Here is a 15,156-nt window from a genome sequence, read left to right on the forward strand (position 1 = left end):
ACGGAACATTATAACCTTCTCAAGATAGGATTTATTGCAAGTAATTTGAGCTAGGTGCACCTAATAAACTGAGTGTATCGTCTGCACATTTGCAGTTTTTTTACGCATGTGTGTACGAAGAATTTGACAAAGTCAAAGCAGGTTTTAAAGTTTAAAAGCAGAGGCACTTTTCCCAATATGTGGGAATATTATATACAATATTATTTCCTTGGGAAAGCAATTCATAGTTAGTTTCATTATAATATAAATATTCTTGTAAATACAGTTATCTTAACCATAGCCTAGCAATATTATTTAAACTGTAACAGTCAAGATGAGAGATTGGTACATTGGACAGAGTTGGATTTCTTTTCTGCATAGTCAATTTTGTTCTGCTACAGTGCTGTTATGGATTTAAGAGTTAATGGTGTGACCCTCTCAACAATCCTCCACTGTCAGCTATCAAAGTGAAGCAGCAACCATACCTCCACTTTAAAGCTAAAGAAAACAAGAGTGAGTCACTGTTACCATCACAGTTTTTCTAGTGCTCAATGGACGTATTTGGAAATAAAACAACTATTGATGGGGGGAAAAAACACTGTTTGGTTTCATACAGTCTACACATGAAAGGAATAATTTGCTGCTTATTACGTCGAGGCTGGAGCCATGTGGACTTTTCCAGCCATCAGTGTATATCTTCGGAAATGTTCTTTTGATATTTTTTTTCCACTGTGGATTTGAAAGCTCTGTCATTTGGAAAATAACTCTTCAAAATTATAAAGCAGTAAAAAAGAAAATGAAAAGTGAAACACGCGCAATTATTTTCTCAATTTCTTTGTTCAGCATGTTGGTCTTTTGTTGTTATTGTGACCACTTTAAAAACGTTGATTTGTGCTTGAGTAAATGACACCTCAATTAAGAAAACTGGTTTTAAAAAAGAAAGAAGAAAAACAATCTCCCAGTATTGTTTTCTCTCCACCTTTGCCTACTTTATTGTGTCCGATTGGGGGAAAAAAAAAACATCACTTCAAAGACGACACAGCATAGCTTACCAATAGCCTGCAGCTGCACTTTTTGAAGCACCGTGGCCGCGGCTGGAGTCGGAGATGACGGAGACACAACAAAACTCTAAAATCCTCCTGCTTCCCTGAACACTTTGCCTTCCCTATAAAGTGTGTTAACAACAGATGTAGAGACTGCAGCAACTAAGGGAGCACAGAAAACAACACTTGTTAACTTGTTTGGTGATTTCAGTCACGGTCGCACCATCTCCACTTAAAACCGATCGAGCGTCCACATGCTTTGTGGGGCATTCCTGATGCATTCAGGTGCACCTCTTAATGGAGAATCAAGCTGTCGTTGTAAAGTACCTGCCATCGAATGATCTTGTTTTGGTTGTTTAACAGTTCCCAGTTAACCCTTCACCAAGACATGCCACTCAAACACTTTTATGCTATGCTAGCTACTGAAAGTGTATACACAGTATGTGTTTGCTCTTTAAAGGTTGAGTAGGTCATTTGGAAAATGAAAAACCACAGATTTTGACTTTGAATGCATCGCCAAACAGAAAAAAAGCTCTGTTCAAAGCCGCTCCCAAACGAGTGATCCAGATTGGCAGAGTGCGCGACATCAGGAAGTTAGCATTGACAGACATGCAGGCCATCCAATTATTTTCTCCTGCCCGACTTTTTTGATTAACCCACGGCCACAGATGACATTTTAAAAATATTTTTACATCAGAGCATTTAAATCCTTCATTGCTATATGTTATGAGGATTTCAAGTAATATAACAAAAAATGTTTCTAAAGAGAATTACCTACTCAACCTTAATGTCTGTAATATTGAATAAAATAAAGAGGCCCTACAGAGATAACCTTTTTCTTTTTGTTAAAGTGTAAAATCCCTTTTATTTAACCAGAAATGAAATGGCAGCATCTCTCGCAAAATACAACAGAACAATTCAGACTCTGTGGAAATAAATAATACTTACCAAAAACACCTATTTCAACAATGACCCTCAATGAACTCTTAATCTACTGTTATTCTTGAAAATATCAGGAGAGGAGCGAGAAGCAGCGGGGTGAGGGGGGGTGACGACAGCTGTAGTCAGACTATTTTCACATCTAACACAGGGAATTAAGGGTTTATTTTCACTAAACCAGAGATGGTGATTGTTTGAACAGAGGGAAGACTATAACCCAGATGTGCTTGGAGAATTTTCTTTTCTTTCTGACAACACCAAGTGTGATTAAATTGTGCCTGCCAAGAACTCGTGATGTGGTGGTTCACTTTCATCTGTAACTTCAGGCTTTAGCATCTTTTTAACCTGTTTTCACCACCACAATCAGTTTGACATCCTGGATATCACCTTCAAACGCATATCGTCAACCTGTCTGCATGCTCTTCTCTGAAATCGCTGTCTGTTTTTTCCCCCCAAAGATTAGATAGGTACTTATGCAGGGAATGCAGGTATAACAGCTTGGGGGGGTTCCATGGGAGCTCTGATGGTATTCAGGGTTAGGTAGGTATTAGGGTTGTCACAATACTAGGATTTCAAACTGACAACTATAAATTTGCATTGTTGATGTTCTACTGCTTCTGTTTGGTGACTATGAGTCTCCCATTAATTAATAGCTCTTTACACATTTTGACATACAGTACATTTATTATATAATATTATGATCACTGCTGTCAGTGACATGTTTGGCTTTTAGGATTTAAGACAAAAAAGATTTCTGTTGTCAAGACATCTCTGACAGTCCGTCAACACCAAAGTACATGAACAGTGGGAGACGGAAAGAGAACTCGATGCCGGATGAGAGGCGATCGAAGGAACACAGACAGAGGAAGAAAGAACGAGACGAGCTGTTTCCTTCTTCTCCTTTTTCGTCCAGAGAACGCAAAACCCCCTGCACTTAGGGGATAAATAACTGCATCTCCACTCTCTGTGTAATCCATAACTTTGATTGCTTCATTCGCCCCTCCCCGCCCTTCCTTAAACACCGTCTTTTCTTGACTGTCCGCCCCCTGCATCATAAGTTCAATAACACCCCCCTTCGCCCCAAGATATGACGCATAATCCAGGCATGCATTTTAATTCGGCATTTAACATTAACTTGAATTGCGGTAACGTGTTATGCATTCAGTGGAATCGACCTGTTGTTCTTAAAGCTGCATGCAAGCTTTGTGTTATTGCTGAAAACACAGTCGTCTCAGACGCTTTGACTCGTGGGCCATTGGAGGACAAGTCGAGTCTTGCAGCCGTTTCTTCTCTCAGCACCCAGTCAGCAATCTCTCCACTTTCTCTGTTCATTAAGTTTGAAGGAACATCGTTGTTAGCATATGCAAATGAGATACAGCGTTCCCATGTCAACCGAGTGGAGATCTGGAGGAAGCTGTGCAAAAGAGATGACTTCCCTCTTCAGGGTGGCAGGCTGTGCGGGTCTTGCGTTTTCTCATGTGAAAGGGATCAAAGCAGTCTTACGCTGCCCCGTTAAGAAAGATAGATGTACAAACGTGGGGCATCCAAATCTTCTTCTTCAAAAAGGGGGAACGCCACTGGGAGCCGGAGAGATGAGAAGGCGGTGGGAAAATGGGGAACCAGTGTGAAATCGCTCTTGTTGCACTCCAAGAGGAGGGAGCACATCTGTGTCCTGCTGTCTCGCGGACTGTTCGCGCAAGATGTCTGTTGTTTGGGAGCGACGGGTTCAGTGGGGTAAAAATGTGTTTGGGTGACTGTCTGCACAGATTTGTAAGTGAATATAATGTACGATTAAAGAGGAAGTTAGCGTAAGAGAGGGGGAATCACTCCGAGTGTAGATATTGTGAGTCGGAAGACTTAGATACTGTCAAACATGCTTTGATATGATAGTGTTGATGCTTGTGAGTCCCCGTCCTGTCCCTTTCGCATATGCTCTGAAAGCTGATTTCACAGCTTATCGCCTGCTCTGAGAATAAGCCCTGTGAGGAAGGTGTGACATCAAATAGCTCCGACAGACAGGAACCCCCTCTCTTCCTCCGACTGACACCTTGCTTTCCTCCAGCTCAGAGTGAAGCCTGTGTGCTGTGCGATGCACCACAAAGCCGCCATTTCCGCACACACCGCTTCGGCTTTGTGATTTGTGACACTACAGCTGGAATTTACTGTACAATCCTGTCTGTCAGTGTGATTCAGGCGCCGTCATAATGTATGGAGCTGATAAAATGTCCGTGCTGCAGTTTGCCCCGATTCTTGGCTGCTTGCGGCTTGTGATTTTGTTGATACAAGGTTGTAACTTCTGACGGAGATGTTTTGTGTTATGCTATTCATTTCCACCAGATATGTATTTTGTTCCCTCCCTGTAGACTCACGCACTTTCAAAACGTTTGTGCTGTAGTAATACAGCGCTGTGATAATAAAGGTTGGGGTCAGCTTGATTTGATTCCATTCGTCAGTTAACTAACACAAACTAATTCAGAGAAGCGCCTCAAGCATTACTTTCAACATAATCCATTATATTAAATGCATGTTTGTATTCAGGCACCAAACTTATCTATAAAGCCTAATATCACAAATCACAAGTAGCCCCACAGATTGATTGGTTAAGAGGAGCTCAGTGCTCACCTGGGTGCACCATCTCAGGCCGATCATACTCTCATGGGTGGCACACCAAACACTCATGCATTGTCTGTTAGGGAAGAGGAACATGAATGTCACCTGCTCACAGTCTTCCAAGGAATAGTCAGCAAAAAAGGTTTCAACCTCAACAAATTAAACAACAGAAATACATTGGTGTCAATGGCCCATGAGATGATGCAAGTTAAATAATATCCCATTTTAAATCTGCCTGTATGACCGATCAAAGCATTGCTGCATTTTAGAAAATCCAGTCAAATGCTTAATTCAGATAATCCTGTGGATGATGTTATTTACTGTAAACGGAATTGGATTGTGAGATGAACGTGTATTTTGTAAATATGAAACTAATGACGATGCTGTAGGTCAACGTGTGTCTGTGCGCTGGTCACAGCTGTGAGGGCCGGAGGGCTCGATGAGACATGAATGGAAAAATCATCTCCCGTTTCCTTCCTTTTGTTTCGTTTCTGTCCAGGTGGGCAGGCAATAAGGCTTGATAGAAGATGCGACGAGGGTGGTGGCTCGTCCGATGGCTGGGGACAGGAATGGCAATCCTTTCTTTGCTAACCCACAGCTGGGGCCAGGACACAGAAGGTATGACGCCTCCCCCTTTTCAGTTAACTGGAGTTGCACTGCCAAGAGGAAAGTTCTAATGTGGTTTCTTTTTCACCCTCAGAGGACCAGTGTGGTGTACATAACTGATGAATTGCTTCTGACTAATGAACACTTTTACAAACTTTTGCTTAACTGACTGGAACTCAAACTCCTTTTTAAATTTGCGAACATTATTTCATTTCACTGCATATTTTATACCGTAGGTCAAGATTTTGACATGCAAACGCTGTCCGAAAAGTCATACATATGTATATTTATTTTCGGCTTACATACCATACTGCTGCCACCCACCGAATTGTATTGCAAATATTGCAATGTTGCCTTAATGGATGGTAAGAATGTTTGTCTAAACATGTGCCTTTGGCAATAGAAATGGTACATTTTGTTGAAGGTGGTACATAGTTGTTGAAGTTTTTGAGGATTTCATTGAAGTGGTGGAGGAGACTTTGCTCTTAAGTGTTCTCTTAATGATGTGCACACAAAAAAGAAAGTCACTTTCCCTTCACAATTTCACAGATTTACATAATATTTTTCCAAAGACATTCGTTAAAGTTCAGGGGCGTGAATCCACCTTTCTTCCTACACGGTGCACTGATAGTGTTTAGAGGTTTCTCCTTCTACTTTTATGTGCACGTTCCCACATTACTGAGGACTCTTAGCATTTATAGTCTCAACTCACTGACTTTGTAGCAGATGCCAGTTAAAAGTGGATTTCGGCCTTCTAAGATTGGCAGGTCTTTAAAGACGGTGCGGAGACGAAGCCGCACAGGGACACGTTTTAATTCCCCCCTCGTGTGGCAATATTGCGCATCATTACGGTCAATTTTAAGATCCAACCCCGATTCCTGATTTCTTTTCATCCCTCTCCTGCTTTACACTCCTTCCTCGACAAGCTCACTAATGGCGTTTTCAGATAAGAGCATAATCTCTGCTTATTGTCATTTGAGTCATGATTTTTATTCCGAGCGGTTCGCTTCATAGGGTTGTGTGATATGATTTTGGTAGAGGAACGACTTGCTTCATGACTGACTGATCCTTTGAAGGTGAATGAGTGCCTTGTGGTTTCCTTTTGGATGAAGTCTCCCCTCAGGGCTCTGACCGCATTAATAGATAAGTGTTGTTGTGTGGAGTGAGGAAGCCATTTACCCCAAATATAACAGATGTGGAACTCGAAAAGGGCCCTGCAGAATATGGGTTTGGGGGTAATTTAGTTTATAACCGGTGAGCGCGTTACTATACAATGGTATCGTCATTTTATTAATCCATAATCCATTGTTTAATTTGTGTCTTATGCTTTGATAAGTTCAATTAAATATTATACAGTATAGCCTATTTTTTTATGGTGGGAACAAGTTTTAAATCCAAATCGGTCCCCTAGAAATGATGATTGACTATGACTCATTTGCTTTGCTGATTGCAAGGGGATATATAATTGTCGCTTATATACTGTTCCCTGGCAACATTTTTCTGTAGGAACATAACTGCAGACTAGTCGTAGGCAGGATGTCAGCGTGGTTGGAAGTTCAGGATTGTGACATAAAATACATATTCTGCTACATTAACCAACATTTTGTAAGGCGTATTTTCAATGTATTTTCTTTTGAAAAATGTGTCCATTTTACAGAAGCATAAAAATAATAATAAAGCAGACATGACAAGTACAACGACATTACAGAAACAAACAAACAACAACAAAAAAGAAAGACTGCCAGTTCACATAAAAGGTGCCAACCAGTCCTACTTTATATTGTTAATATGAAGTGTAATTTGTGCAGCATCTCATGTCTTACAAAATGTTTTATTAACTGTATAAAAGTGTACATTTAATATGATGCTTTGGAATGCTATGGAGCGTGGTATGGTCCTGCGAGCGTAACGGGTGGGCTTCGTTCTGCCTGATCGTAGACGTGGCTGCAGCATGTAATTTGACTGGTTGCAGACAGAAACAATTAAGAAAGGGGGGAGCAGCTCGGTATTAGCGATAGTTACCATGCATGCAAATGAGCTCAGATTGCACCGGAGTCTGCCGGCGAATGACCCACTGTGTCATCGTTGTTATGAGGGAGCGGAGGATGAGACAGTGTATATCAGAGCGAAGGATGTGGGCGAATGTGGACGTCCGACTCCCCTTGGCCGTTCAGTGTCACCCAAGGGTGAACTTGGCTTGAGCCAAGGTCATCCTCTCTCATCTCACCCGTCCCACATCTTTTCACCCATGACCCGCTCTTGAAATTTGGCTCTGTTGACTTTTTCAAATCAAATAGAAAATAACAACCTGATTTTTTTTTTCCGGCATTAAGCTGCAAAGTGATTCAATACATCCATTTCCACTGGAAATGGATGTATTGACTCAGCAGAGAGCCAATATGAATCTAGAGCTTGTAATTAATGTGAATGTGAAGGCTGTGAGAGAACAGGGCTGACCTTGGGGAACATTATGCTGACTTCAACTCATCAATTAGTTGATTTACCTGATAAAAGCATCGACTCAACCCCTCGTCAGAGCAATACGTTCACGCAGGGATCTTTTGAAATATATTCTTTATTAAAGACAAAAGTGTGTTTTCGAATACTACTGCTTGTCAGTTTCCAGTAATGACTCATAGCTCAATCATGAAACATACAGAAAGAACTGTTAAGCAAAGAATGTCTTTCAAGACTTTAATGACCGATTTGTCTCACATCGTGTTCCTTTCCTCCCACGTTCCCTCAGTGTTCTGGTCGTCAGTTCCTTTTCCTAACACCTGTGCTGCTGACATTTTTCATGCATAATCCTCCTATACATGTGCCATGCATCTCCTCCTTACCTCGCATCGTGTGATGTTTGACATCCACACTGAATGTTTTGCATACGCAGAAATGAGAAAAAAAAGCCCCCAAAAATAGTCTGAATTATAAAACCTCCTTTTTTATTTTTTTCCTTTTTGCTTACATTCACCTTGTCTCAACAGTGAATCCATCATCCGGTATAACGCATTACATGCGTCAGGTGTCTTTACAGCTATCAGACTGTTTGCTTCCAAAATGATTGCGAGGATCGGTGGCGTCCGTTTCAAAATGGAAGTTTGATGGGTGGATCATTTATTTATTTATTTGAGTTTCGTGATGGAAAACTTGACCGGCGTTATGATCACGATCACCACCATGTCAGTAGTCCGACCCTGTCTTCTGCCCTCGGGGGTGCAGACATGATTTGAGTTTGTTTAATACAATCAAAACGTGCTTATGGAATAGTTATGGATCACTAGTGCTGCTGGTTTTAAATGTTTATGATAAAGTAACGGGTGATATGAAGTGCTTTCAATTCACCACCTCGCCATCTGTGTAGCCAATTTCCCCCGTCTCCATAATATATGTATTCGCAAGGGTCGCCGTTTCAGTGCAGGTGGGCACATTCTTGTTTTTTATAGATCACAAGTTTTGCGGGGGAGGTGACGTGCGCATCTTTCAGGGCCCGTTTTTTCAGCATATGTAACGCTTTTTAAAGTGAGACCCCAGAGCAGACAGATGCACACCAGCCATACCTCTAAATCCCACTTGCTAAATCCAGATGTAGGACAAATGCATGTACGCACGCCCACGCACTAACATGCTTGTATCCGTGTCTGTGTGTGCTGAGGATTAGTTAATATGCCTGTGGACACTTCTGCCATGTGATATCGGCCTACCTTCCCCTCTTCACACTATTTCTGTCTCGCTGGCTGTCTCCCTCTCTTCCCATCTGCACATCCTTTCTGACCCACAATTGTTTGTCTATTTTTGGGATTGTCTGATTAGGGGCCAGATGTGCAGACTGTGTCTGACTGCAGCGGGAGCCTGGGGAGTGGGGGGAGCAGCAGACCGATGGGGGTGGGGAGGGTGGGGGGTGGTTTAATCTGCCCGCCAGCAGGCCGTAATCAGGCTCCGGGCTGCACAAGAGGGGGGGGGGCCACTCTTGGTGAGACCGGGGCTCCGTGTTGCCGGCTGATGTGCTCAACCTGGGGCTCAGTATGTGAGCGTGTGTGTCCTGAACTCTTCGCCGGGAGTGTGATTGCAACCTTTGCCCTCTTGCCTGGCTGGTTCGGAAACAGACAGGCAGCAGCGAGAGTGCAGTCTAAAGAAGAGTTGGAGGGGGGAGCTTCTGCAGAGGGATTACACACCAGTAAAGTAATCCCTTTCTCTCTTCCATCATCAGCCACTAATGATTCCCATGATGCTGCAGGAATTCATTCTCGCCTCCTTTCTCTGGTGGGCTCCGTCACCGCTCCGCGTTTCTTTCTGCAGTGCCTGTGTCGCACTTTTCTTTCCATTTTCGTACCAACACATTCTATCTTACGTCGGAGTACATACACGCAATTACAGCGAGAGGCCACACAGAAGGGGTGATTTGTTAGGAGAGAGGCCGAGGTTTGGAGAGAGACGGAGGCAGTGATTGCGTTTCTTGTGCCAAGCATAGACTCGCTGCAAGAAGACGACGCTGTTGTTCTGCACATCGATTCGGCTGGTTTTTGCCCCCTCCGAAGTAAGGAGGGCGTGATGAACGACTGAATACATGTAAATGGGGTGTTCTGCAAGAGTTTTGGTTGTTCACAAAACAGAAGTGACTCACAGATCCACGACTATTGTTTTGCATTGAGTTGGGTTTGAAATCTTGCATTATTAGCTGCTGATCTATTACCATCTATTATATTTAATTAAAGCTCTCCCTATATTTTTATCTATCACTTTTATTGGTTTTGTAAGAAGGTGTTCTCTCTGAAAATCTCCGAACTCTCCGAAATCACTCGTATGAACATGTAAAGGCTCTGAGAGCGTATACCCAGGACAAGGTGAACTGTAATGCATGGCTTTGACAGCCAACCCTTTGGACAAATGGCCCCAGCTCCCCTTACTATTACACACACTACTCATTTGTTTTGACCTGCTGTCTGCCCATGAGCAGCTATTACCTGGCAATGTGTAAGACTGGCCAGCTCCCCTTTGTTGGTCTCACCGTCCCTTGTGCCAGGGCCTACTGGACCTCGCCCAGAATGCCACTGGAAATGGATCCACGCAAAGTAAACTATCAATCCAATTGGGAAATTAAAAACATGGTCCCTGTTTGCTCCGTCTCCACTCATCCCTGTCCTGGGCTGCCTGCCACCGCTGGGATTAATGATAACTCTGACCTCCAACCTGGAGCTTTTTAAGTAGATGCTCGTCAAAGCAGAGGTCAGCTGGAGGGCAGCACCTATAGCAATACCAATACCGAATCGGATATCAAGCCGATACTGACTCAAATAACTGGATCGGGTAGTGGCCACAATGGGGCCGATCTATTAAATTCAGATCTATGTTTATATATTATACACATTATAGACTGGGATTCCATTTACAAATTCCAGATTTGACCAATTTGTTGCCACATATAAAAGGTTCACACTTAACTTGTGAATACTGTTCATTCTACAGATTAACAAGCTTTTGCTGTACAATTTATGATTTAAATAACAACTATGTCCGTGTGGGTAGTTGTTGCAAAGTTAGAAAAGCAATATTGAAGGCAAGCCTGTTGTTGCACGACACATACATGAATTATCACAGTCAATTCCACACAGTGAGGCATACAGCTTATTCATTAAAACACCGGTATTGGATACTCAGTATCAGCCAAGTGGACACCTGGTGTTCTGGCAACGAAAAAGAAAAAAAAGATCCATTCATACGTTCCTGTCCTTGCCGGAGGACCTTTCCATAGGTTCTGTTAATACCATAGGTCTGTTATTTATATGACCGGGCAGAAACATTTACGGTTGCATATGGACACACAGTATGAGCCGTTTTATGATGAGAGGAACCTTGTGTGGAGCGGGCAGTTTGCCATCCATCTAACGGATGAGAAATTACGAATGTCCTCTTCGTTGCCTCTGCCCTTTCTCAAGAAGCTCTGCCTCTTTCTCTTTTCAGTCCCCCTACTTCGGAGAGAGGTCAATTATGTTTTGCTCTCTGTAAATGTGAAAACATATGCACCTCATAGTTCTCAAAATACAATACGTCAGATCCCTTTGTAGGTTTGTTGTGAAGGTGTGTCACATTGATTGAGGCTTTTGGGGTTTTTTGTCCTTTAAAGTCTGTTTATTTTGGGAGGGGGGAAGGGGGGGTTACATATCCGCTGCCAGGGAGCAGCAATTTGATTTATTGGTTGCTAAAAAGGCACTTTTGCAGATGAAGCCACGAGAAAGCACTGGCTATTGAATCGAGTGTCGGGTAAAAATGCCTTTTGAAAGTAAATGTCAGCGAGCAGAATCTCGGCACTGCCCCGTTGCTTCTGTCATACAGCGGTCGATGTGCTGCCTTGTAAAGACTTGCATTTCTCAGGAGGTTGTGCATCTCAGACAGTATTATTTCGAAAGCACGATGAAAGAACTATGGGTTGAACAAGAAAACAAAACAACATACGTTGATGGTGTGTATGAAAGCTATAATTTTCTCTGGAGTATAGACACTCTTTAGGTTCTCCAAAGCACAATTGATTTTTAAGTCATTATCAGCATGAATATGGTTAAAGGCCTACACGTTTTAAAGAAGGGAAATGTTAAACGAGCCATGTTTGCGTTTCGCTATCTTTTCCCCCAAAAAGTCATTGTTTTACAAGTGAAAATGCTGATTTGTTCAATCACAATCATTTTACAAAATGGTTTGAAGCTTGCTTGCAGCCATTCCCCCACCTGATCCCTCTGTGAGATGAGCCGTTATCATTCTATAATTGAAGTTTCATGGCTCCGACTCACCATTGTTAGGTTGATTAGTGAGAAGATCTTTTTAGGTGAGAGCAAATTACCCCTAGGTCAAAATTAGAACCTTTTGATTGTCTTTGGATTAGCCTCTGAAGAGTACAGTGCCCTGATTAGGACTGAATGCTGCCTGCTGCATCCCCTTTTAAATCCCCGACTCTACCCTGACCCCTACCTAATACTCATTTCATTTAGAACAGAGAAATCAGGTCGTTAAAAGAAATGTTTCCAGAGAGAGAGAGAGAGAGAGAGAGAGAGACTACAGCCATAACAGCTAGAAATACACAAGTACAAACTGTAATATTGAAGCTGCAGTCTTTGTTAAGGATAAGCACAGGGCCACAGCTCTCAGTTGTTCTGTTTGAAGCTAACTTCATGCAGCATGCCAACAAACCAAAAGTTAGTCTGCGATGCTCCTGCTGTGTGAGGGGAAAAAAAAAACAAGTTGAATCAAGTTATTGGCTTTGAAGTTATGTTCCCTTGGTTATGAAGAATATAGATTATGGACATCAAACGGTGTGTAAATGACTTATCTATCTAGACCTAATTATTTGGGATTTACTTGTGTCTCAACTGTTTGGCTTATGAACATGCAGATCTAATCTTACAGGTGGAAATATCATAGAAATATACTTTATATTGGCGATGAAGAAGATGCCTTTTTTTCTCATTGTCTCCTGCAAGGCAGCCAGTTAAACCCATTTCCTCTCCAGTGGTGCTTTATGCTTGTCTTACATTATGTGAACAGTTGTGGCCTTGATCCGACGAGTTCCAATAGAGCTGTTGACCATTGTAAGTCGCCATAATACGTACACGCTGACCTCAACGTCACCGCATTCAAGAAACGTTTCTTTCATCCACCTACGTCATGTTACCTCTAGACTCATTTTTGTCTTCCATCCTCCAGCTCTGTATTGTTTTTTTCTACTAATTACCTTTTTAAACAGCCACAACACACCAACAATCACTTTTGCTGATTGAGACGGACATAATTCATTTAGTGTTACCCTTTTCCCCAAATTACTCTGCATTCTGTGTACCCTCCATATTCCCATAGTATCTTTTTTTTTTATGCAGCTTGACCCTTGTGCTGTTCTTCATTTCATGGTCTTCTAGATAAGTAGATTAAGCTTTAAGTAGTTTTCCAATCATGTATGTTGCAGTGCATGTGTGGGTTCATTAATATCTTGAGTGCTGCAGGGAGGGGGTGCACAGGAGAATTGGTAGGACTATTTGGTGCTTTCTGTGTATACACTTGTATACCCAGAATACCACGAGGAAAGTATTGTTCCAGAAGGCTTCTTAATGGGCAGACAGCTTGTTGAATATCATTAGAAAACAGGTGTATAATGGGTGTAAATCTGAGCAAGAGTCGGAGATTTTTGAATTGAAATTTGCAATTTGCAACTAATGACTGAGTGGACCTTGTTGCTTCGAGCTTTGTGTTTTTCTTCACACGTATGTGTACGCGCAACATGTTTGTTCTCTGATTGCAATACATAGGCCCGTAAGCGCCGCGCCAAGGGAGGCACTGTTCCTTTTCTCTGCTTGGTTCCGCCTTTTGTGTTCAAAGCGGGCTCTTCACATCTTCCTCTCCTACTGCCACGACTACCACTTCAAGCTACACACACAGACGCACACACGTATGTGCACACGCACATTCCTTACCCGAAACACACGGATGCAAAACTGACATAACAGACTGTCTGTGATCCCTTTTAAAAATGAGTTCAAGTATAACGTTCATCCTAAACAATCGCACACACGTGCACACTCTTTGCACTTCACTCGGATTTGCATATTTATTTTTGATGGTGCTTGTTGTGTATGTCTCCAGTTGCGAGGTGTGACCCACTTGCTCTCTTCATTTTGCACCTTTTGAAGGATCATCCTGCTGTTCCTGCAACAGATAGGTACAGGTTTTCTGACTGCTATAGAATCATAGAGCTCTTAAAACGACCAGTCAGTCCACCTCGGACTTAAATGGCGCAAGATGAGGATGTTTTCCATAATTACTCCCCAAGGATTTGAATGAGAAAAGGTTGCGTATGCTTACTCTGTTCAACGCTTTATGAAAATGTCTAGATCGTGACACACCGACTTAAATAAGAAGCAAGGTGATGGAAATGCAGTCAAGAATGTGCGGATCTCCATGCTGTTGCAACAGGATTTCATTGCCATTTAATTGCTAATTATTGCGTGTATCTGCACTTTAGAGACAGCCATTACAAAATTCAGTAACTTCACATCCTACGGTTGATTTTTTTTTTTATTATCTCTGATGAAAATGCACTTTCAAACCACCGCATTAGCGAAGGCATGGTGAGGTCATGCATATTTAATCAGAAGATATTTAATCGTTACGCGCCTGACAACAGGTGCAGAGTTGCACATGTGAAGTCAGGCAGCAGAAGGTGGCCGTGTAACCTTAGAACACAGACTGTCGGTGTGTCGGTGTGGTGTCGCTGGCCATGTGTCCTTTATTCTTCTTCTGTCCATCTCTGATTACATGTAATGGAAGTGGACACCACCTGACAGCAAGCCGCTTGAGATTCAATATCTGTCAAGACGTGGGTGGAAGGATTTAAGAAAGAGGTCCATCCTCCCTTTTATTCCTTTCCCGCAAAACACTGTGCCATTTAACTTACAGATAGATGAAGGGTTGTCATATTTGAATTGATTCGTATTCATGATGCACAGGCAGCAGGAAGAAGTATGTGTTAAAACTGTATGTTTCACTAACATAAACCATTTCTCTAGCAGAGGCTTCCTACCTGAAACTGCCTCCCATTTCTCTTATTTTCTAATATCTGGTCTTATAATGATCTTATTCCTCCTTTCCTAACATAACAGCTGTTACTGAACCAACTGTACTTTATACTTTTTCTTTTCTTCCATGCTTCTGCTCTGCTTTCCTCTGGCTCCACTAACCCCCCGACCCCTTCAGACTGGCAGTATGAGGGTAAGAGGGCAACCATCCGTTGTCTGTTTTCCTCTTTTTATTTCATTACATTCCTGTATTCTCATTCACGTTTTCCTCTCTCCCCCTCCGGCTCCCCCTCCTCTCTCTCACCTGTCGAAAGACACTTAATCCTGAACTTTCCTCACATCGGCTGCAGAGCGTGTCGCCTCACGGCACCTACTCCTCCGCACTCGACGCCTCCCATCCTCCTGTCTCCTCCTCTCCACCTCTC

General features: G+C 42.5%; 1 protein-coding gene across 1 annotated transcript in view; it reads left to right on the forward strand.

The window, feature by feature from the left end:
- The window catches only part of LOC311021239 (protocadherin-15-like), a 180,109-nt gene that overhangs the window by 52,050 nt on the left and 112,903 nt on the right, over positions 1-15,156 (forward strand). The window contains exons 3-4 of the mRNA XM_084021693.1: positions 5,071-5,189; positions 14,910-14,924. Coding sequence (XP_083877819.1) covers positions 5,099-5,189; positions 14,910-14,924 — 106 coding nt within the window. The 5' untranslated portion in view covers positions 5,071-5,098. The remainder of the gene's footprint in view (positions 1-5,070; positions 5,190-14,909; positions 14,925-15,156) is intronic.

Source organism: Eutrigla gurnardus (genome assembly GCF_963514095.1).
Source record: "Eutrigla gurnardus genome assembly, chromosome: 11".
Lineage (NCBI taxonomy): Eukaryota > Metazoa > Chordata > Actinopteri > Perciformes > Triglidae > Eutrigla > Eutrigla gurnardus.